The sequence below is a fragment of the Salmo trutta genome, chromosome 28 (genome assembly GCF_901001165.1).
Source record: "Salmo trutta chromosome 28, fSalTru1.1, whole genome shotgun sequence".
Classification (NCBI taxonomy): Eukaryota; Metazoa; Chordata; class Actinopteri; order Salmoniformes; family Salmonidae; genus Salmo; species Salmo trutta.
This window is the reverse complement of record NC_042984.1, coordinates 2,131,329-2,156,328: the sequence shown is the minus strand read 5'-3', so window position 1 is coordinate 2,156,328 and position 25,000 is coordinate 2,131,329. Positions and strand designations below refer to the sequence as shown.

At 43.0% G+C, this 25,000-nt stretch overlaps 2 protein-coding genes across 2 annotated transcripts in view; both read right to left on the bottom strand.

The window, feature by feature from the left end:
• The window catches only part of LOC115165260 (rho-related GTP-binding protein RhoA-C), a 7,027-nt gene extending 4,767 nt beyond the window's left edge, over positions 1-2,260 (bottom strand). The window contains exons 1-2 of the mRNA XM_029718262.1: positions 2,141-2,260; positions 566-721 (exon numbers count right to left, since the gene is read on the bottom strand). Of these exons, the coding sequence (XP_029574122.1) occupies positions 566-721 (156 nt within the window). The 5' untranslated portion in view covers positions 2,141-2,260. The remainder of the gene's footprint in view (positions 1-565; positions 722-2,140) is intronic.
• An 18,051-nt stretch (positions 2,261-20,311) lies between these two features.
• Positions 20,312-25,000, bottom strand: part of arhgef3l (Rho guanine nucleotide exchange factor (GEF) 3, like) — a 7,023-nt gene continuing 2,334 nt past the window's right edge. The window contains exons 2-6 of the mRNA XM_029720346.1: positions 24,893-24,946; positions 24,523-24,726; positions 24,116-24,286; positions 21,241-21,433; positions 20,312-21,088 (exon numbers count right to left, since the gene is read on the bottom strand). Of these exons, the coding sequence (XP_029576206.1) occupies positions 20,835-21,088; positions 21,241-21,433; positions 24,116-24,286; positions 24,523-24,726; positions 24,893-24,946 (876 nt within the window). The 3' untranslated portion in view covers positions 20,312-20,834. The remainder of the gene's footprint in view (positions 21,089-21,240; positions 21,434-24,115; positions 24,287-24,522; positions 24,727-24,892; positions 24,947-25,000) is intronic.

The window sequence follows — 25,000 nt, the reverse complement described above, 5'->3', positions numbered from 1 at the left end:
TTAAAACATGGCAAAATGTATACAACTGCAGGAAATTAGCTTTAAATCTGCAAAATGTTCTCTCCACCAACCAGATAGGTGGACCAGTCATAGTCAGTCCATTCATCTCCAGATAGCTAGGTGGACCAGTCATAGTCAGTACATTCATCTCCAGATAGCTAGGTGGACCAGTCATAGTCAGTCCATTCATCTCCAGATAGCTAGGTGGACCAGTCATAGTCAGTACATTCATCTCCAGATAGCTAGGTGGACCAGTCATAGTCAGTCCATTCATCTCCAGATAGCTAGGTGGACCAGTCACTCCATTCATCTCCAGATAGCTAGGTGGACCAGTCATAGTCAGTCCATTCATCTCCAGATAGCTAGGTGGACCAGTCATAGTCAGTCCATTCATCTCCAGATAGCTAGGTGGGACAACAACATACCTCAGTCATAGTAAGTAACTTTTCAGCAAAGTCAGTGCTAGTTGTTAACCAGGGCCAAGGGTCTGGTTTAGAATTGGGCCCAAGGGAAAATGAGGACAAGGTCAGTTTGGTTTGGAACTAGGACCCTGGCTGAGGCTCACCTGTTTGCCATCGACCTCGATGTCAGCCACATAGTTCTCGAACACCGTGGGTACATAGACCTCTGGGAACTGGTCTTTACTGAAGACGATCAGCAGGCAGGTCTTCCCACACGCTCCGTCTCCCACTATCACCAGCTTCTTCCTGATTGCAGCCATCTATAGGAGGGGGGGAGAGATAGAGAAAGGGGGGAGGAGAGGTGGAAGAGATAGAGAGGAGAGGTAGAAGAAGGGAGGTGGAAGAGAGGGGAGAGAGAGAGGGGGGAGAGATAGAAAGGAGAGAGAGGAGGGGGAGAGATGGAAAGGAGAGAGAGAGGGGGAGAGATGGAAAGGAGAGAGAGAGGGGGAGAGATGGAAAGGAGAGAGAGAGAGGGAGAGATGGAAAGGAGAGAGAGAGAGGGGGGAGAGATGGAAAGGAGAGAGAGAGAGGGGGGAGAGATGGAAAGGAGAGAGAGAGAGGGGGGAGAGATGGAAAGGAGAGAGAGAGGGGGGAGAGATGGAAAGGAGAGAGAGAGAGGGGGAGAGATGGAAAGGAGAGAGAGAGAGGGGGAGAGATGGAAAGGAGAGAGAGAGGGGGGAGAGATGGAAAGGAGAGAGAGAGGGGCGATAGAGATTAACACTCATAACACCACTGCATCCATCTTTGCTTCCATTTAGCCTGCATAGTGATACCCTGATTTTAGGCTACTTCACAAAGTTTCTTGTTCCTGGGTGTACATTTTGTTTCTAGCCCTTAACTATTACACCTGATACAGATGATATGTGTATTCATATTGACCAGATCATTTTGTTCATGGGTGGGAAGGTAGCCTAGCGTTTAAGAACGTAGGGGCCAGTAACTGAAAGGTTGCTGGTTCGAAATCACCAAGTCAACTATGTGAAAAATCTCTATGTGCCCATGAGCAAGGCACTTAAACGTTAGCACTGTTATCCAGAGCGACTAAAATATAAGTGTTCATATGAATGAAATACAGTGTTCTTTCATATGACCCAAGGAATGATAATTTCATAAGGATACATCATTTTAGATAATTACTGTATCTAGCTAGCTAACATTGCCTTGGCCAGCTGTTATTTAGCTAGCTGGCATTAGCTAGCTAATAAACTAGACAGCAAATACAAAAGTAACCACGAATAATGAGGTAACCACATTATTAGTGAGAAATCTTATGTGTGTGTATTTAGTTTATATATTTCTTGTAAATAGTTGCCCAGTACTGTACTGTAAGGATACGCCTGACGACCAAACCAATAATTCATTTCAGAATATATACACATTTGTTTAAAGGTTAGGAGCTAGTGTTCAGTTGTTGTTAGTTGGTTTAAACGTTAACTTTGTCCTTATATCCCTTTTCCCAGTTAGATAGCCAGCTAGCTTATGCGACAACAAGTTAGCTAGCTAACGTTAGTGTTTGGTTGTCAATACTTTAAGCTCCATTTGCGGTTTTAAAGTCATGGCTACAGATTTCATAGGTGTTTTAGTTATATATAATCATTAATATACGGTTGTTACACAACTGTATTAGATAAAGATAGTTTCAAAAATAAAAAGGAATTGCTAGATTAAAGTTATGCTACCGTTTGTTAGCTCTGTTTCCGTTGTCGCTGCTTCTCTTCCGGTCTTTTGGACTGCCAATCAACTGGCAGAATATAGAGACCATAGACAGGACGAGATCTACAGATCTAGCTTAAAATGTCTACAAATCTCAACAACAAATAAAAAAATCGAATTGGAAAGAAACAGTGAAACGATGACATCATACCAACCCACCGGTTTTTTGTTTTGTTTTGATTTGCACTTTGCAAGAAATAGCATAACACAAATAATATCCACATGAATCAAATAAAAGGAAAGAAGTCAAAGAGTAAAAATAAAAAAAACAAGTGATAAAGAAAATATAATTTAAATACAATTGTGAATTTAGAAAAATAGACTAGTTTCAGAAGTTGATCTAGGCTCAATCACCTTTCTCCTCTCTCAGTCCCAGACTCACTCTCACTGTAGTCTACAGTCAGACCAGTCGGTTGAGATGCTGGTTGCTTGGTTACAACATCGCTACATCACAGCTGTTTGTTAATATTCCCATATGTAGTACAGCTTTTGGCTGCTGGATGCTATGTTTGTAGGAAGGAGGGACTGGGACTAGAAATCAACCCAGGAATTTCTAACATACCGAACAATTTGTTTCCCTCGAGGCCCCATTATCAGCCAGATAACGATCATTCTGCACAAAAAACACAATTTAGACAGGTTCACTGGGCAAAAAAAAAAGGATCCACATGTCTGGCATTTCTCCATTTCTGATTTGTAGTATGAGCTGTAGTGATTGGCTGCTGAAAGCTCTGCTTAACAGCTTTTCTGATTGGCTGCTGAATGCTCTGTTTGTAGCATCAGGGGTTCACATGTTTGTAGCATTTCTCCATTTCTGATTTGTAGTATGAGCTGTAGTGATTGGCTGCTGAAAGCTCTGCTTAACAGCTTTTCTGATTGGCTGCTGAATGCTCTGTTTGTAGCTATCCAGGGTTCACTTCCTGCGTCGGTAGAAGAGAACGTAGGCCTGAGCTGTTTCTCTGATATAGAAGTCACACTGTAGACAAACGAGAGAGAGAAGAGAGAGAAGAGAGATTAAAAGGAACATCAAAATCGAAATTCCAATTAGAATCTGGCTCAAAACTTTCCAATCAGTTATAGAACCAATTGCTCTGTATGGCAGTGAAGTATGGGGTCCACTCTCTGATAATGAATTCACCAAATGGGACAAACATCCAATTGAAGTACTGCATGCAGAGTTTTGGAAGACTGTAATACAAGTGCAAAGAAAAACTCCAAATAACGCATGTAAAGCAGAATTGGGCCAATACCCCCTCCTCATTCGAATAGAAAAAAGAGCCATCAAATTTAACAAACATCTAAAAACAAGTGACCCCAAAACATTCCATCACACAGCTCTACAATATCAAGAGATGAAACCAGAGAAGAGTCCCCTCAGCCAGCTGGTTCTGAGGCTCAGTTCACTAACCCAAACCAACCCCATAGAGCCTCAGGACAGCAGTCAGCCAGCTGGTTCTGAGGCTCAGTTCACTAACCCAAACCAACCCCATAGAGCCTCAGGACAGCCAGCTGGTTCTGAGGCTCAGTTCACTAACCCAAACCAACCCCATACAGCCTCAGGACAGCACTCAGAACATCTGGCCCAACCAAATCATCACAAAACAAAAAGAAAAATATATCACCTATTGGAAAGACACCCTAAAAAATCAAAGTAAACTTCAATGCTATATGTCTCTAAACAGACAGTACTTGGTGGCAGACTATCTGACCACTGTGACTGATGATAAACTGAGGAAACCACTGACTAGGTACAGACTCAGTGAGGACAGTCTGGCTATAGAGACCTGTCGTCACAGACAAACCTGGCTGCCTAGAGAGGACAGGCTGTCTTTCCCAAAATTATAATTCAATACAAAGAATTTGAAACTATAAAAGATGAGGAAAAAATCTCATATTTATTGGGTGAAAAGCCAAAATGTGCAGTTTTGGCAGCCAAATGTGTCCTCCTGCCACAACCTGAGGGACAGCCAGTGAAAAGTGCAATATAATGTGGATAATATTTCCCATCTTGTTTTGTTTAGTCTTTCATACCAGGTCATGTGTCTTCTCAGTCATGTTGACACTGGTCTACTACCGTAGATTTAATGTATTGTTGTTCTGATTAATATTGTTGTTGATGTTGTTGTTAATGGTAATCCCATGTCCACTACTACTATTATTACTGCTGTTGGTCCCACCATTTATTTATATATTTTATATATAAATATTTTATTTTTCTATATGTATACTTTGACAATGTAAGTAATAATGAACTTGCCATGTCAATAAAGTCAATTGAATTGAGAGAGAAAGAGAGAGAGACAGACAGACAGACAGACAGACAGACAGACAGACACAGAGAGAGAGAGAGAAAGAGACAGAGAGAGAGAGACAGACAGAGAGACAGAGAGAGAGAAAGAGAGACTTGCCTCAACGACATGGACCTACGCTACCGAGGACACTCAACTAAGACACAGGGAAACCCAGGACAGCAACACAATTAGACCCAACCAAATCATGAGAAAACAAAAAGATAATTACTTGACACATTGGAAAGAATTAACAAAAATAACAGAGCAAACTAGAATGCTATTTGTCCCTAAACAGAGAGTACACAGTGGCAGAATACCTGACCACTGTGACTGACCCAAACTTAAGGAAAGCTTTGACTATGTACAGACTCAGTGAGCGTTGCCTTGCTATTGAGAAAGGCCGCCGCAGGCAGACCCTGGCTCTCAAGAGAAGACAGGCTATGTGCAACACTGCTCACAAAATGAGGTGGAAACTGAGCTGCAATTCCTAACCTCCTGCCAAATGTACGACCATATTAGAGACATATTTCTCTCAGATTACACAGATCGACAAAGAATTCGAAAACAAACCCAATTTTGATAAACTCCCATATCTACTGGGTGAAATACCACAGTGTGACATCACAGCAGCAAGATGTGTGACCTGTTGCCACAAGAAAAGGACAACCAGTGAAGAACAAACACCATTGTAAATACAACCCATATTAATGCTTATTTATTTTCCCTTGTGTACTTTAACCATTTGTACATCGTTACAACACTGTATATAGACATAATATGACATTTGTAATGTCTTTATTCTTTTGAAACTTCTGTGAGTGTAATGCTACTGTTCATTTCTATTGTTTATTTCACTTTTGTTTATTATCTACCGCACTTGCTTTGGCAATGTAAACATATGTTTCCCATGCCAATAAAGCCCCTTAAATTGAAAGAGAGAAGTCATACCAGTTAGTATAATACAATGGATTATGTCAGACTAACTGGTATGATTTCTTGTTAATCTCTCTTAGAGAGATGGATTGTGTCTAAGCCATTTGCTACATTGGAATGTAGGCAGGATCAACCTAATGTGATGCAGTAACATGCGTGTGTGTGTGTAGTGGTGCGTGTGCGTGTGTAGTGGTGCGTGTGCGTGTGTAGTGGTGCGTGTGCACGTGTCTGTGTGTCACTGACCAGGGGGGGCTCAGCTCCACTGAATGAGACATTAGCTTCCGTAAATGCAACAAAAGTACAACTTTTGGGGGGGGGGCCCTAAATAATGCTAATTTAACCATTATCTAGTGGTACATACATTACCATTCAAAGGTTTGGAGTCACTTAGAAATGTCCTTGTTTTTTAAAGAAAAACTCATTTTTTTGTCCATTAAAATAACATCAAATTGATCATAAATACAGTGTAGACATTGTTAATGTTGTGTATTACTATTGTAGCTGGAAACGGCTGATTTGCCAAGAAACTGAAGATCTCGTACAACGCTGTGTACTACTCCCTTCAAAGAACAGCGCAAACTGTCTCTAACCAGAATAGAAAGAGGAGTGGGAGGCCCCGGTGCACAACTGAGCAAGAGGACCTGGCACAGCTCCTGGTATATGTCCGTTACGTTTATGGGAGGGGTCAATTAAGGAAGACATCCTCTTCTGCAAACCACTGAAAACCAGGACAACAGGAGAGGATATTTTTTTAAGTACTGGACAGCTTTGTGACATCAAATGGACTTTGGTGGTCAAGATGTGTTGGTAACTTCTACTGATGGAGCAAAAGTCATGACCGGGAGACATAGTGGAGTGGTAACTGGTAACATTGTATTAGACACATGCGCCGAATATAACATGTTATATATATATATATAAAAAATAGACCTTACAGTGAAATGCTGAATACAACAGGTGTAGTAGACCTTACAGTGAAATGCTGAATACAACAGGTGTAGTAGACCTTACAGTGAAATGCTGAATACAACAGGTGTAGTAGACCTCACAGTGAAATGCTGAATACAACAGGTGTAGTAGACCTCACAGTGAAATGCTGAATACAACAGGTGTAGTAGACCTTACAGTGAAATGCTGAATAAAACAGGTGTAGTAGACCTCACAGTGAAATGCTGAATACAACAGGTGTAGTAGACCTCACAGTGAAATGCTGAATACAACAGGTGTAGTAGACCTTACAGTGAAATGCTGAATACAACAGGTGGAGTAGACCTTACAGTGTAATGCTGAATACAACAGGTGTAGTAGACCTCACAGTGAAATGCTGAATACAACAGGTGTAGTAGACCTCACAGTGAAATGCTGAATACAACAGGTGTAGGTAGACCTCACAGTGAAATGCTGAATACAACAGGTGTAGTAGACCTCACAGTGAAATGCTGAATACAACAGGTGTAGTAGACCTTACAGTGAAATGCTGAATACAACAGGTGTAGTAGACCTTACAGTGAAATGCTGAATACAACAGGTGTAGTAGACCTTACAGGGAAATGCTGACTACAACAGGTGTAGTAGACCTTACAGTGAAATGCTGAATAAAACAGGTGTAGTAGACCTTACAGTGAAATGCTGAATACAACAGGTGTAGTAGACCTTACAGTGAAATGCTGAATAAAACAGGTGTAGTAGACCTTACAGTGAAATGCTGAATACAACAGGTGTAGTAGACCTCACAGTGAAATGCTGAATACAACAGGTGTAGTAGACCTCACAGTGAAATGCTGAATACAACAGGTGTAGTAGACCTTACAGTGAAATGCTGAATACAACAGGTGTAGTAGACCTTACAGTGAAATGCTGAATACAACAGGTGTAGTAGACCTCACAGTGAAATGCTGAATACAACAGGTGTAGTAGACCTCACAGTGAAATGCTGAATACAACAGGTGTAGACCTTACAGTGAAATGCTGAATACAACAGGTGTAGTAGACCTCACAGTGAAATGCTGAATACAACAGGTGTAGTAGACCTTACAGTGAAATGCTGAATACAACAGGTGTAGTAGACCTTACAGTAAAATGCTGAATACAACAGGTGTAGTAGACCTTACAGTGAAATGCTGAATATAACAGGTGTAGTAGACCTCACAGTGAAATGCTGAATACAACAGGTGTAGTAGACCTTACAGTGAAATGCTGAATACAACAGGTGTAGTAGACCTCACAGTGAAATGCTGAATACAACAGGTGTAGTAGACCTTACAGTGAAATGCTGAATACAACAGGTGTAGTAGACCTCACAGTGAAATGCTGAATACAACAGGTGTAGTAGACCTTACAGTGAAATGATGAATACAACAGGTGTAGTAGACCTCACAGTGAAATGCTGAATACAACAGGTGTAGTAGACCTTACAGTGAAATGCTGAATACAACAGGTGTAGTAGACCTTACAGTGAAATGCTGAATACAACAGGTGTAGTAGACCTTACAGTGAAATGCTGAATACAACAGGTGTAGTAGACCTTACAGTGAAATGCTGAATACAACAGGTGTAGGTAGACCTTACAGTGAAATGCTGAATACAACAGGTGTAGTAGACCTTACAGTGAAATGCTGAATACAACAGGTGTAGACCTTTACAGTGAAATGCTGAATACAACATGTGTAGACCTTTACAGTGAAATACTGAATAGAACAGGTATACCTGTTCACCTTACAGTGAAATTCTTACTTACAAGCCCTTAACCATCAATGCAGTTTAGAAAAATAATAAGAATAAATTGAGCAGGCTAGGCTGACATGCTAATAGCCAATCAGATCCAATGAACTGAGCAGGCTGGGCTGATATGCTAATAGCCAATCAGATCCAATGAACTGAGCAGGCTGGGGTGACAGCCAATCAGATCCAATGAACTGAGCAGTCTGGGGTGACAGCCAATCAGATCAAATGAATTGAGCAGGCTGGGGTGACATGCTAATAGCCAATCAGATCCAATGAACTGAGCAGGCTGGGCTGACATGCTAATAGCCAATCAGATCCAGTGAACTGAGCAGTCTGGGCTGACAGCCAATCAGATCAAATGAATTGAGCAGGCTGGGGTGACATGCTAATAGCCAATCAGATCCAATGAACTGAGCAGGCTGGGCTGACATGTTAATAGCCAATCAGATCCAGTGAACTGAGCAGTCTGGGCTGACAGCCAATCAGATCAAATGAATTGAGCAGGCTGGGGTGACATGCTAATAGCCAATCAGATCCAATGAACTGAGCAGGCTGGGGTGACATGCTAATAGCCAATCAGATCCAATGAACTGAGCAGGCTGGGGTGACATGCTAATAGCCAATCAGATCCAATGAACTGAGCAGGCTGGGGTGACATGCTAATAGCCAATCAGATCCAATGAACTGAGCAGGCTGGGGTGACATGCTAATAGCCAATCAGATCCAATGAACTGAGCAGGCTGGGGTGACATGCTAATAGCCTTCCTAGGTATTTCTAAATAGGAGCGTGCTTCTATAATATTGTGCTGTTATTATTTTTATGAATATTATATATATTTTTTTTTAACGTTTTTCCATGTTATTTTTCCATTTTAGTCATTTAGCAGACGCTCTTATCCAGAGCGACTTACAGTAGTGAATGCATACATTTCATACAATTTCATACATATCATACATTTCATTTCAAGCATTTTTTTTTTTTTTTTTTTACTTTTTATTTATTTATTTTTCTTATTTTTTTCGAACCCACAACCCTGGCATTGCAAACACCACGCTGGCGTTGCAAACACCATGCTCTACCAACTGAGCCACAGGAAGCACCCTCATAGACATGCATTAGACTATGGAGTTTTGAATGTGTGAGTGAACGGTGTCAGTATTGAATTATGTTGTCATGGGACTGCCCATATTTCCCCTCTGGCCAACGCCAATTGGCAGCCAGCGGGGTTTACCTTAAAGGTGCGTCAGACCCAGATATGGGGGGGGTGGGGTTTAGTGGGTGGAATATTAGGACAATTGGAGGTTTACACAGTTGCAGCTACAGTATGCTTAACAGTGCAAATTATTATGGTACAGCTACATGGACACTTAATCATCATGGTGCTTTTTAATGGTTTATTTTCAGTCTCCTCCATCTCCACTGAACGATGTTAACTGCAAAGATTTAATACTAATAATGTAAAATTAACAAATGTACAGAAAAAAAGGACAACTTACAGAGGAGGAAATTAAATATTTTCAGTCTGTAAAACCCCAGGGCTTGATGGTATAACCCCAGGGCTTGATGGTATAACCCCAGGGCTTGATGGTATAACCCCAGGGCTGGATGGTATAATCCCAGGGCTTGATGGTATAACACCAGGGCTTGATGGTATAACCCCAGGGCTTGATGGTATAACACCAGGGCTTGATGGTAAAACACCAGGGCTTGATGGTATAACACCAGGGCTTGATGGTAAAACCCCAGGGCTTGATGGTAAAACCCCAGGGCTTGATGGTAAAACACCAGGGCTTGATGGTATAACCCCAGGGCTTGATGGTATAACCCCAGGGCTTGATGGTATAACCCCAGGGCTGGATGGAAAAACCCCAGGGCTTGATGGTATAATCCCAGGGCTGGATGGTAAAACCCCAGGGCTTGATGGTAAAACCCCAGGGCTTGATGGTATAACACCAGGGCTTGATGGTATAACACCAGGGCTTGATGGTATAACACCAGGGCTTGATGGTAAAACCCCAGGGCTTGATGGTATAATCCCAGGGCTTGATGGTAAAACACCAGGGCTTGATGGTATAACCCCAGGGCTTGATGGTATAATCCCAGGGCTTGATGGTAAAACACCAGGGCTTGATGGTAAACCAGTAGAGGGATATCAGACCTTTGATGTACTCAAAGATTCATTATTATCATGTTTTAATTTTAATGATAAAAATGGTAGACTTTCAGGAACTCAACAAGAAGGTCTGATGTCATTACTACTGAAACAGGATCCATGTGCTAAGTACAAAGATCCAGTCCATTTAAAAAATAAACTGGAGGCTTCTAACACTTTAATGTTGTGATGCGAAAATCCTGACGAAATGAATAGCACATAAAAAACAAGGCTGTTCGTTGTCTCCATATTTATTTATTATGGCCATCGAAATGCTAGCTGTTAAGTCAGATCCAACAACAACATCAAGGGGTTAGAAATCCAGGGATTAAAAACAAAAAAGTGTCAATGTTTGTCGATGACTCAATTTTCTTCTTAAGTCCGCAATCTGGATCCCTGCAAGGTCTCATTGAAGATATGGATCACTTTCTAGCCTCTCTGGACTAAAACCTCATTGTTACAAGTGTACCATATTACGTATTGGATCGTTAAAAGACAGTGTTTACATTACCTTGTAGTTTACCAATAAAATGGTCGGATGGTGAAGTAGACATACTTGGTATTCACATCTCAAAAAATATAAATTAATTTGCCACAATCAATTTCAATAGAAAGTTTGCAAAAATAGACAAGCTTCTACAACCATGGAGAGATAAATACATGTCAATTTTACGGAAAAATCACATCGATTAACTCTTTGGACCAATCACAGTTTACTTACTTACTAATGGCACTGCCTACTCCAGATGACTCGTTTTTTAAAATCATATAAGCAAAAAATATTTAACTTTATTTGGAAAGCTAAACCAGCCAAAATGACACGTGACTATTTAAAGTGCCTTCGGAAAGTATTCAGACCCCTTCCCCTTTTCCACATTTTGTTAAGTTACAGCCTTATTCTAAAATTGATAAAATATTTTTTTTCCCCCTCAATCTACACAACATTCCACATAATGACAAAGCGAAAACAGTTTTTTTTTGCAACTTAATAAAAAATAAAAACGGCCTTTACTATGAGACTCTTTGGCCTGAATGCCAAGCGTCACGCTTGGAGCAAACCTGGCACCATCCCTACGGTGAAGCATAGTGGTGGCAGCATCATGCTGTGGGGACGTTTTTCGCAGCAGGGACTGGGAGACCAGTCAGGATTGAGGGAAAGATGAACGGAGGACTGTACTGCTATATAATATCAGGTAGGGCTGTACTGCTGTATAATATCAGGTAGGGCTGTATAATATCAGGTAGTGACCTCTGCAGTGGTTGAAAATTAGACTTCAAATGTGAAAAGGCTTGGTCCACTGATGGAGCAATGGAAAACCACACTATCATCAGCATACAAATGATTATATACATATATATATATATATTTTTACCACATTACCATTAGAGGTCGACCGATTAATCGGAATGGCCGATATTAATTAGGGCCAATTTCAAGTTTTCATAACAATCGGAAATCGGTATTTTTGGACGCCGATTTGGCGATTTTTTATTTTTTTAACACACCTTTATTTAACTAGGCAAGTCAGTTAAGAACACTATTTTCAATGACGGCCTAGGAACAGTGGGTTAACTGCCTTGTTCAGGGGCAGAACAACAGATTTTTACCTTGTCAGCTCGGGGATTCAATCTTGCAACCTTACGGTTAACTAGTCCAACGCTCTAACCACCTGCTTTACATTGCACTCCACGAGGAGCCTGCCTGTTACGCGAATGCAGTAAGAAGCCAAGGTAAGTTGCTAGCTAGCATTAAACTTATCTTATAAAAAAAATCAATCAATCATAATCACTAGTTAACTACACATGGTTGATGATATTACTAGTTTATCTAGCGTGTCCTGCGTTGCATATAATCGATGCGGTGCGCGAAAAAGGACTGTCATTGCTCCAACATGTACCTAACCATAAACATCAATGCCTTTCTTAAAATCAATACACAAGTATATATTTTTAAACCTGCATATTTAGTTAATATTGCCTGCTAACATGAATTTCTTTTAACTAGGGAAAATGTGTCACTTCTCTTGCAACAGAGTCAGGGTATATGCAGCAGTTTGGGCCGCCTGGCTCATTGCGAACTGTGAAGACTATTTCTTCCTAACAAAGACAGCCGACTTCGTCAAACGGGGGATGATTTAACAAAAGCGCATTTGCACGACTGTACAGTGGGGGAAAAAAGTATTTGATCCCGTGCTGATTTTGTACGTTTTCCCACTGATAAAGAAAGGATCAGTCTATAATTTTAATGGTAGGTTTATTTGAACAGTGAGAGACAGAATAACAACAAAAATATCCAGAAAAACGCATGTCAAAAATGTTATAAATTGATTTGCATTTTAATGAGGGAAGTAAGTATTTGACCCCCTCTCAATCCGAAAGATTTCTGGCTCCCAGGTGTCTTTTATACAGGTAACGAATTGAGATTAGGAGCACACTCTTAAAGGGAGTGCTCCTAACTGCAGCTTGTTACCTGTAAAAAAGACACCTGTCCACAGAAGCAATCAATCAATCAGATTCCAAACTCTCCACCATGGCCAAGACCAAAGAGCTCTCCAAGGATGTCAGGGACAAGATTGTAGACCTACACAAGGCTGGAATGGGCTACAAGACCATCGCCAAGCAGCTTGGTGAGAAGGTGACAACATTTGGTGCGATTATTCGCAAATGGAAGAAACACAAAAGAACTGTCAATCTCCCTCGGCCTGGGGGTCCATGCAAGATCTCACCTCGTGGGGTTGTAATGATCATGAGAACGGTGAGGAATCAGCCCAGAACTACACGGGAGGATCTTGTCAATGATCTTAAGGCAGCTGGGACCATAGTCACCAAGAAAACAATTGGTAACACACTACGCCGTGAAGGACTGAAATCCTGCAGCGCCCGCAAGGTCCCCCTGCTCAAGAATACATATACATGCCCGTCTGAAGTTTGCCAATAGACATCTGAATGATTCAGAGGACAACTGGTGAAAGTGTTGTGGTCAGATGAGACCAAAATGGAGCTCTTTGGCATCAACTCAACTCGCCGTGTTTGGAGGAGGAGGAATGCTGCCTATGACCCCAAGAACACCATCCCCACCGCCAAACATGAGGTGGAAACATTATGCTTTGGGGGTGTTTTTCTGCTAAGGGGACAGGACAACTTCACCGCATCAAAGGGACGATGGACGGGGCCATGTACCGTCAAATCTTGGGTAAGAACATCCTTCCTTCAGCCAGGGCATTGAAAATGGGTCGTGGATGGGTATTCCAGCATGACAATGACCCAAAACACACGGCCAAGGCAACAAAGGAGTGGCTTAAGAAGAAGCACATTAAGGTCCTGGAGTGGCCTAGCCAGTCTCCAGACCTTAATCCCATAGAAAATCTGTGGAGGGAGCTGAAGGTTCGAGTTGCCAAACGTCAGCCTCGAAACCTTAATGACTTGGAGAAGATCTGCAAAGAGGAGTGAGACAAAATCCCTCCTGAGATGTGTGCAAACCTGGTGGCCAACTACAAGAAACGTCTGACCTCTGTGATTGCGAACAAGCGACCAAGTACTAAGTCATGTTTTGCAGAGGGGTCAAATACTTATTTCCCTCATTAAAATGCAAATCATTTTATAACATTTTTGACATGCGTTTTTCTGGATTTTGTTGTTGTTATTCTGTCTCTCACTGTTTAAATAAACCTACCATTAAAATTATAGACTGATCATTTCTTTATCAGTGAGCAAACGTACAAAATCAGCAGGGGATCAAATACTTTTTTCCCCCACTGTACCTAACCATAAACATCAATGCCTTTCTTAAATTCAATACACAGAAGTATATATTTTTAAACCCGCATATTTAGCTAAAAGAAATCCAGGTTAGCAGGCAATATTAACCAGGTGAAATTGTGTGACTTCTCTTCCGTTCATTGCACGCAGAGTCAGGGTATATGCAACAGTTTGGGTCGCCTGGCTTGTTGCGAACTACTAATTTACGTAATTATGACATAACATTGAAGGTTGTGCAATGTAACAGGAATATTTAGACGTAGGGATGCCACCCATTAGATAAAATACGGAACGGTTCCGTATTTCACTGAAAGGAAAAACGTTTTGTTTTCGAGATGATAGTTTCCGGATTTTACCATATTAAATGACCAAAGGCTCGTATTTCTGTGTGTAATTATGTTATAATTAAGTCTAGGATTTGATAGAGCAGTCTGACTGAGCTGTGGTAGGCAGCAGCTGGCTCGTAAGCATTCATTCAAACAGCACTTTCGTGCGCTTTGCCAGCAGCTCTTCGCTGTGCTTCAAGCATTGCGCTGTTTATGACTTCAAGCCTATCAACTCCCAAGATTAGGCTGGTGTAACCGATGTGAAATGGCTAGCTAGTTAGCGGGTGCGCGCTAATAGCGTTTCAAACGTCACTCGCTCTGAGACTTGGAGTAGTTGTTCCCCTTGCTCTGCATGGGTAACGCTGCTTCGAGGGTGGCTGTTGTCGATGTGTTCCTGGTTCGAGCCCAGGTAGGAGCGAGGAGAGGGACGGAAGCTATACTGTTACACTGGCAATACTAAAGTGCCTATAAGAACATCCAATAGTCAAAGGTATATGAAATACAAATGGTATAGAGAGAAATAGTCCTATAATTCCTATAATAACTACAACCTAAAACTTCTGACCTGGGAATATTGAAGACTCATGTTGAAAGGAACCACCAGCTTTCATATGTTCTCATGTTCTGAGCAAGGAACTTAAACGTTAGCTTTTTTACATGGCACATATTGCACTTTTACTTTCTTCTCCAACACTTTGTTTTTGCATTATTTAAACCAAATTGAACATGTTTCATTATTTATTTGAGGCTAAATTGATTTTATAGATGTATTATATTAAGTTAAAATAAGTGTTCATTCAGTATTGTTGTAATTGTCATTATTACAAATAAATAAAAAAGAAAGTGGCTTCTTTTGGTCCTCCAATAATCGGTATCGGTATTAAAAAAAATCATAATCGGTCGACCTCTAATTACCATTGTTATTTATATAGATTGTAAACACTAGTGGGTCGAGTATCGAACCTTGGGGAACCCCTTTATGTAACTCAAGGAACTCAGATTTCACCCCAGCTACCTTGATGGCCTGAGTTCTGTCATTGAGATAATTATGAAACCATTGGAAAGCATCAGTACCCAACCCTGTTGACGAAGCATCTAACCCTGTGGAGGAGACAGCTTATCCAACCCTGTGGAGGAGACAGCTTATCCAACCCTGTGGAGGAGACAGCTTATCCAACCCTGTGGAGGAGACAGCTTATCCAACCCTGTGGAGGAGACAGCTTATCCAACCCTGTGGAGGACAGCTTATCCAACCCTGTGGAGGAGACAGCTTATCCAACCCTGTGGAGGACAGCTTATCCAACCCTGTGGAGGAGACAGCTATCCAACCCTGTGGAGGGGACAGCTATCCAACCCTGTGGAGGGGACAGCTTATCCAACCCTGTGAAGGAGACAGCTTATCCAACCCTGTGAAGGAGACAGCTTATCCAACCCTGTGGAGGAGACAGCTTATCCAACCCTGTGGAGGAGACAGCTTATCCAACCCTGTGGAGGAGACAGCTTACTCAACCCTGTGGAGGAGACAGCTTATCCAACCCTTTAGGGGACAGCTTATCCAACAGAATAACATTCTGTCTACCATCCAAGGCATTCACAACAAGCACGGTTGCCGTAGTGATGCTATGTGTAACGGATGTGAAATGGCTAGTTAGTTAGCGGTGGTGCGCGCTAATAGCATTTCAATCAGTGACGTCACTCGCTCTGAGACTTGAAGTAGGGTTTCCCCTTGCGTTGCAAGGACAGCGTCTTTTGTGGCGCGATGGGTAACGATGCTTCGTGGGTGTCAGTTGTTGATGTGTGCAGAGGGTCCCTGGTTCGAGCCCAGGTTGGGGCGAAGAGAGGGACGGAACCTACACTGTTACATATGCTAGCGTCTAAATCCAGATTGATTAACATTAAGAACACCATTTACATACAGAAAATATTTTAGCCGTTAGGTTGACCAGTAATTCTAGTATTTTCTCAAGGGAGCCTGGAAACGAGTCGATAATTATCAAGATCACTACAATCCCCGACCTTATGGAGCGGCAGCACAAAAGCTGTGTTTTTTTTTTTTTTTACACACTTTTGGGATATTTCCTGATACTAAAGTTAAATATAGAATGTAGTGTTACTGAGCCAGCAATGAGAGGCGCTACATACTTAATCAAAGACAGGTCCAAATTGTTTACCCCTAGTGACTTCTGGGTTGTCGATACCTAATAAAGCAGCAGGAACTTCGGTTTCTGTGAGTTGCCAAAAAAAAAAAAAAAAACCTTGACTACCGGTTTCTAAATCACTTGAGGTTGACTGTGGCCATGAGGTTGACTGTGGCCATGAGGTTGACTGATCGTCCATTGAGGCAACTGGAGGCTGTATGTGGGAAGAACAGTCGGCTGCCTGGTCCAGACCAGTACGACCACCATTTAATTCAAATAGGAAACCAGGTGAGATAAAATGCTGATTAAAAGCATCACAAATCTGACCTTTTTCAGTAATGATGTAGGACTCTAAAACTACTTGATTAGACAGGAAGTAGAGGAATGACCCCCTCTTCAGTGAATTAACATTTTTCCAGAATCTAGCAGAGTCTGTCACAGCGCTAAGGAAGTAGTTTCATTTGGCCTGTTTAACAGAGTCTGTCATAGCGCTAAGGAAGTAGTTTCATTTGGCCTGTTTAACAGAGTCTGTCATAGCGCTAAGGAAGTAGTTTCATTTGGCCTGTTTAACAGAGTCTGTCATAGCGCTAAGGAAGTAGTTTCATTTGGCCTGTTTAACAGAGTCTGTCATAGCGCTAAGGAAGTAGTTTCATTTGGCCTGTTTAACAGAGTCTGTCATAGCGCTAAGGAAGTAGTTTCATTTGGCCTATTTAACAGAGTCTGTCACAGCGCTAAGGAAGTAGTTTCATTTGGCCTGTTTAACAGAGTCTGTCACAGCGCTAAGGAAGTAGTTTCATTTGGCCTGTTTAACAGAGTCTGTCATAGCGCTAAGGAAGTAGTTTCATTTGGCCTGTTTAACAGAGTCTGTCATAGCGCTAAGGAAGTAGTTTCATTTGGCCTGTTTAACAGAGTCTGTCACAGCGCTAAGGAAGTAGTTTCATTTGGCCTGTTTAACAGAGTCTGTCACAGCGCTAAGGAAGTAGTTTCATTTGGCCTATTTAACAGAGGCATGGGACCTATTTCTCAGTTGCCTAAATAGCTGCCAATCAGCTAACAAGCCAGTTTGTCTAGCCTTGACCCAGAGTTGGTCTGAGAATACAGGAGAGTACCAGTTCGGTTTTTGACTCTGAGTCGCTTAAAAGAGGCATGTTTATCAGCCAGAGAGGTAACTGTGGATAAGAAAAATTCAAGTGCCAAAACAGGGTCAGGTATGCAGCTAGTAGAAAAAAAAGCTCTGAATGATATAGATCATGAAGGAACTCTTGGGAGCGAGAATTTAAAAAAGATGTCTCTTCACAATTATACGAGGGTCAGCAGAGTTTTTCAATTTGGTATCTCTAATGCAAGCAATAGGCCAGTGGTCGCTGATTTCACTTGCAAAAACACCACTAGCCAAATACTTATGGGGACAGTAGGCCAGGATAAGGACAATCAATTAGGACTTTGCAAAGTTCTTTTTTTACATTCATCTGAGTGGGTTTCGTTATCCACTGAGCCAAGTTGAACTCAAGACATATATTTTTTTATACTGGTCTGAAGCATGTGGAAACCAATCAAGATTTAGATCTCTTAACCAGTTCAGATACCAGAAAGGGTTTTAAATAAATCAGAAATAATTCCAACAGCCTCCGCCAAAGTGTCTGTGGGGCGGTAGACCACATCAATAAATATATGCATATTTTGGCTTCTGGAAACTTTTATAACCAACAGCTTTATATTATTAATTAATATTAATAATGAATTATTATTATTATATTATATAATCAGCACATATTTTGAGGACAGAGATGCTAAGACTGCATGATGTCTTAAGAGAAGATCTGATAAACAGTCACTCCTCTCCATTTTTTACTCGCATCTGAAAATGTTGACATCAAACTTTGCACATTTATATGTCCAAGTCCTCTGCCAGACTGGAAAACAGCAGGAGTATCCGTGGTAACAAGAGTCGATAGAACAGGGCCTCTCGAGAGGTGGTCTAGGGCTGCTCCTCCGTCCCGGGGGGGTCTAGGGCTGCTCCTCCGTCCCGGGGGGGGGGGTCTAGGCCTGCTCCTCCGTCCCTGGGGGGGTCTAGGGCTGCTCCTCCGTCCCGGGGGGGGGGTCCTAGGGCTGCTCCTCCGTCCCGGGGGGGGGTCTAGGGCTGCTCCTCCGTCCCGGGGGGGGTCTAGGGCTGCTCCTCCGTCCCGGGGGGGGGTCTAGGGCTGCTCCCCAGGGGGTCTAGGGCTCCTCCGTCCCGGGGGTCTAGGGCTCTGTATTGCAGTGCTAGCTGTGCCACTAGAGATTGTGGGTTCAAGTCCAGGCTCTGTCTCAGCCGACCGCGCCCGGGAGACCCACGGGGTGGCGCAGAATTGGCCCAGCGTCGTCCGGGTTAGGGGAGGGTTTGGCCGCCAGGGATATCCTTGTCCCATCGCACACTAGTGACTCCTGTGGCGGGCTGGGCGCAGTGCACGCTGACCAGGTCGCCAGGTGAACAGTGTTTCCTCAGACACATTGGTGCGGCTGGCTTCCGGGTTAAGTGGTCATTGTGTCAAGAAGCAGTGCGGCTTGGCTGGGTTGTGGCCGCACGGCTCTCAACCTTCGCCTCTCCCGAGTCCGTACGGGAGTAGCAGCGATGAGATGAGCCACAATGGACTTTCTGATTGGATTAAACTTTGCAGAGCTAATAGTAGAATTCATGTAAATTCAGGCACAACATTACTATTGGCATTATAAAATACTGCTGAGGAGCTGGGAGTGAGAAAGGTGAGAGAGGGATTGAGAGAGAACGGGAGAGAGATAGGGGGGAGAGAGTGAGAACGAGAGAGAGATAGGGGGGAGAGAGTGAGAACGAGAGAGAGATAGGGGGGAGAGAGTGAGAACGAGAGAGAGATAGGGGGGAGAGAGTGAGAACGAGAGAGAGATAGGGGGGAGAGAGTGAGAACGGGGGAGAGAGAGAACGGGAGAGAGATAGGGGGGAGAGAGTGAGAACGAGAAAGAGATAGGGGGGAGAGAGTGAGAACGAGAGAGAGATAGGGGGGAGAGAGTGAGAACGAGAGAGAGATAGGGGGGAGAGAGTGAGAACGAGAGAGAGATAGGGGGGAGAGAGTGAGAACGAGAGAGAGATAGGGGGGAGAGAGTGAGAACGAGAGAGAGATAGGGGGGAGAGAGTGAGAACGAGAGAGAGATAGGGGGAGAGAGTGAGAACGAGAGAGAGATAGGGGGAAGAGAGTGAGAACGAGAGAGAGATAGGGGGGAGAGAGTGAGAACGGGAGAGAGATAGGGGGGAGAGAGTGAGAACGAGAGAGAGATAGGGGGGAGAGAGTGAGAACGAGAGAGAGATAGGGGGGGAGAGAGTGAGAACGGGAGAGAGATAGGGGGGGAGAGAGTGAGAACGGGAGAGAGAACGGGAGAGAGATAGGGGGGAGAGAGTGAGAACGGGAGAGAGAGAGTGTCTGAGATAAAACCATCCCTAATCTTTTCCCTCTGGATCTCACCATGGAAACATAGCTGTAATTTTGTCCCTAACCTTACTGTTACACCTGATGGGAACACATGGGATTCTCACAGCTGAGATATATTTTTTATTTAACCTTTATTTAACTTGGCAAGTCAGTTTAAGAACAAATTCTTATTTACAATGACGGCCTACCGGGGAACAGTGGGTTAACTGCCTTGTTCAGGGGAAGAACAACAGATTTGTACCTTGTCAGCTCAGGGGATTCAATCTAGTAACCTTTCAGATACTGGCCCAACACTCTAACCACAAGGCTTCATAGATATTTAAGTTACTTAGCAACAAGTAAAAAAAAAAAAATATATATATATAAAAAAAGACCCACTTCACTCATAACATTTACTTTCATCAATATTGCCTTGAATCTGTACAGGTTATCAATGTGATCAATAATCACAGCTAACATGGCAGGGGGTTTAAACATTGATATGGCACTAAGGCCGTTCTCTAGGCACATATTATAATTACACGAATGCATTATCACATCCTATTCCAGAAGACGCCTGATGATTGAATCGTTTGGGACTTGATCGACCCCCACAGCTCCAAAAGCACGTTCCCCTCGTCCCAGTTCTCCTTTGTCATTGTTCTGCATGACGATTCCATAAGGAGTTGAGACAAGAGAGTACAAACAGCCTGGCACCCAGGCTAGAAGGCACATTACATTACGAGCCAATATAACATCACCCCCCCTCCCTTATAAAACTGTACTGACCAGCGTACACATCCTTCATGTTTAATATCACCACCACCTAGAAATGCATCATGGGACTATTGATAAACAATTAAGTTGATCAGTCTTTGATTTGATTGGTCTAGTCTGTCACGGATCACTTTGCTCGGTCATTGACTGCTCTGGTCTGCCATCTCGGTGTCTGAGCTCAGACTCAGCTCTGCTATGTGGTACAGGGCGAAGTCTGGGGAGAGACGGGACGACAGCGGTGATTGGCTGACCTGGGCGTCCCTGTCTCGTGATTGGACCATGGCCTGACGCAGGCAGGAGATCCACTGCTGCTTGTTGAACGAGTCGTTGGCCTGGAGACTGTGAGACTGGGCCTTAGAGCGCCCCCTACTGGACACCCTGAGACAGTTACGTACTGACAGACACACACACACCGGAGGGGAGAGAGCGAGAACAGAGACGGACAGAGAGAGGAAAGTCATCATCATCATGGCTCAACCCTGTTTTATGTAACATTCAGTAAAATTGAGTTTAAAAACAGACGCTGTAAAAACCCTCCATCCATACCTTTGTCGTTGCCGCTGGTGAAGGCCCCCCTGAAGGCCCCTCCCCCGCCACCTTCCCCGTCAGGTAGGTCTTCTAGGTGGAGCGTGGCGGTGGGGAGGGGCTGGCGGTACACCTGAAAGACCACGCCCCCTTCTTTGTCCTCCACCGAGCGGGTCAGAACCAGACACAGCTCAAACAGGAACACATGGAGCTTCTACAGGACGGATACACAGTGGGTTCAGAAAGTATTCAGACCCCTTGACTTTTTCCACATTTTGTTACGTTACAGCCTTATTCTCAAATTAATAAAAAAATAAAAAATTTCCCCCCTCATCAATCTACACACAATAACCCATAAACTGGTTTTTAGAAATGGTAGTTTTTGCTTTGTCATTATGGGGTATTGTGATGTCATTATGGGGTATTGTGATGTCATTATGGGGTATTGTGATGTCATTATGGGGTATTGTGATGTCATTATGGGGTATTGTGTGTAGATTGATGAGGAAAACAATTAATTGAATGCATTTTAGAATAAGGCTGTAATGTAACAATGTGGAAAAAGTCAAGGGGTCTGAATACTTACTGAACGCACTGTATATAATAGTAACCTCAGAAACTATGGGGCGGCAGGTAGCCTAGTGGTTAGAGCGTTGGGCCAGTAACCGAAAGGTTGCTAGATCGAATTTTAAATCAGGGGAACCGGTTGAGACCAGGGTCGTTAATCAGGGGAACCGGTTGAGACCAGGGTCGTTAATCAGGGGAACCGGTTGAGACCAGGGTCGTTAATCAGGGGAACCGGTTGAGACCAGGGTCGTTAATCAGGGGAACCGGTTGAGACCAGGGTTCTAATCAGGGGAACCCTGATTAAACAAATGTAACATTAGACTCCTTTATTGCCCTTTGGAATCAAGACGCAGGGAGTTCTGGGAATCAAGACGCAGGGAGTTCTGGGAATCAAGACGCAGGGAGTTCTGGGAATCAAGACGCAGGGAGTTCTGGGAATCAAGACGCAGGGAGTTCTGGGAATCAAGACGCAGGGAGTTATTTTTATATATACACACAGTTGAAGTTGGAAGTTTACATACACTAAGGTTGTAGTCATTAAAACTTGTTTTTCAACCACTCCACAAATTTCTTGTTAACAAACTATAGTTTTGGCAAGTCGGTTAGAACATCTACTTTGTGCATGACAAGTCATTTTTCCAACAATTGTTTACAGACAGATTATTTCACTTATAATTCACTGCATCACAATTCCAGTGGGTCAGAAGTTTACATACACTAAGTTGACTGTGCCTTTAAAGAGCTTGGAAAATACCAGAGAATGATGTCATGGCTTTAGAAGTTTCTGAAAGGCTAATTGACATAATTTGAGTCAATTGGAGGTGTACCTGTGGATGTATTTCATGGCCTACCTTTAAACTCAGTGCCTCTTTGCTTGACATCATGGGAAAATCAAAAGAAATCAACCAAGACCTCAGAAAAAGAATTGTAGACCTCCACAAGTCTGGTTCATCCTTGGGAGCAATTTCCAAACACCTGAAGGTACCACGTTCATCTGTACAAACAATAGTACGCAAGTATAAACACCATGGGACCACGCAGCCGTCAAACCGCTCAGGAAGGAGACGCGTTCTGTCTCCTAGAGATGAACGTACTTTGGTGCGAAAAGTGCAAATCAATCCCAGAACAACAGCCAAGGACCTTGTGAAGATGCTGGAGGAAACAGGTACAAAAGTATCTATATCCACAGTAAAACGAGTCCTATATCGACATAAACTGAAAGGCCGCTAAGCAAGGAAGAAGCCACTGCTCCAAAACCACCATAAAAAAGACAGACTATGGTTTGCAACTGCACATGGGGACAAACATCGTACTTTTTGGAGAAATGTCCTCTGGTCTGATGAAACAAAAATAGAACTGTTCGGCCATAATGACCATCGTTATGTTTGGAGGAAAAAGGGGGAGGCTTGTAAGCTGAAGAACACCATCCCATCCGTGAAGCACGGGGGTGGCAGCATCATGTTGTGGGGATGCTTTGCTGCAGGAGGGACTGGTGCACTTCACAAAATAGATGGCATTATGATGATGGAAAATTCCGTGGATATATTGAAGCAACATCTCAAAACATCAGTCAGGAAGTTAAAGCTTGGTCGCAAATGGGTCTTCCAAATGGACAATGACCCCAAGCATACTTCCAAAGTTGTGGCAAAATGGCTTAAGGACAACAAAGTCAAGGTATTGGAGTGGCCATCACAAAGCCCTGACCTCAATCCTGTAGAACATTTGTGGGCAGAATTGAAAAAGCATGTGCGAGCAAGGAGGCCTACAAACCTGACTCAGTTACACCAGCTCTGTCAGAAGGAATGGGCCAAAATTCACCCAACTTATTGTGGGAAGCTTGTGGAAGGCTACCTGAAACGTTTGACCCAAGTTAAACAATTTAAAGGCAATGCTACCAAATACTAATTGAGTGTATGTAAACTTCTGACCCACTGGGAATGTGATGAAAGAAATAAAAGCTGAAATAAATCCTTCTCTCTACTATTATTCTGACATTTTACATTCTTAAAATAAAGTGGAGATCCTAACTGACCTAAGACAGGGGATTTTTACTAGGATTAAATGTCAGGAATTGTGAAAAACTGAGTTTAAATGTACTTGGCTAAGGTGTATGTAAACATCCGACTTCAACTGTATATATATATATATATATATTTTATTTTACCCTGTTTTCTCCTCAATTGGTAGTTACAGTCTTATCTCATCACACAACCCAACCAAGCCTCACTGCTTCTTGACACAACGCCCCGCTTAACCCGGGAAGCCAGCCGCACCAACGTGTCTGAGGAAGCACCGTCCACCTGGCGACCCGTGTCAGCGTGGACTGTACCTGTCCCTTGTTGTTCTTCAGTTCTCCGTGGCAGTAGAGGAATCGCGACAGCTGGATCTCAGGGAGCCGTTGGCCATCCTCCAGGTAAGCCAAGCCCCGCCTATAGAACTGACACTCCGCCTCGCCGGTCTTTCTGTCCACCTCTGATACGATGGACTGTACCAACTCCAACTTGGTGGGGGGGAAGAACATTTAAAATATATATATATATTTAACATTTATTTAACTAGGCAAGTCAGTTAAGAACAAATTCTTATTTACAATGACGGCCATATCTGATACGATGGACTGTACCAACTCCAAGTTGGGGGGGGGGAGTGTGTCTGTATCAACTAATCAATCAGGCGACCGATCAATCAGCCAATAAATGAATGAATGAAACAACCAATCGATGTGTTTATCCTCACAGCGTCAGGCAGTGTGTCTTCGTCGGGGTGATCTGGGGGCGTGCTCTTCAGAATCTCCCGTAGCAACAGCGGGTATTTGACCAATCGGCTGCGTGGGAGGTCCAGGAAGTTCCAGAGGTCCAACTTCCTGCTAAAAGATGACTCCTGGCACAGACGAAGGAATTGCTCCACTCGTTTCTGCTGCTTCTTCATGTCCAACAGGGCCTTAATCAATACAATCAATAAATCAATCAATCAATAAACCTTCAATTAACCAATCAATCAATTGATTAAGCAAAATACAAATCAATCAATCAGTCAGTCAGTCAGTCAATTAACAGCAAACCTAATATGATGACTGGCTAGGAACAAACCTTGACTGGAAACTCACCTTAGCCTCCACCTGGTTACAACAATATGTCACATACGCCTCTAGACAGGGGAACTATAAAAGAAAGAGAGAGAGGGAGAGAGAGAGAGAGAGAGAGAGAGAGAGAGA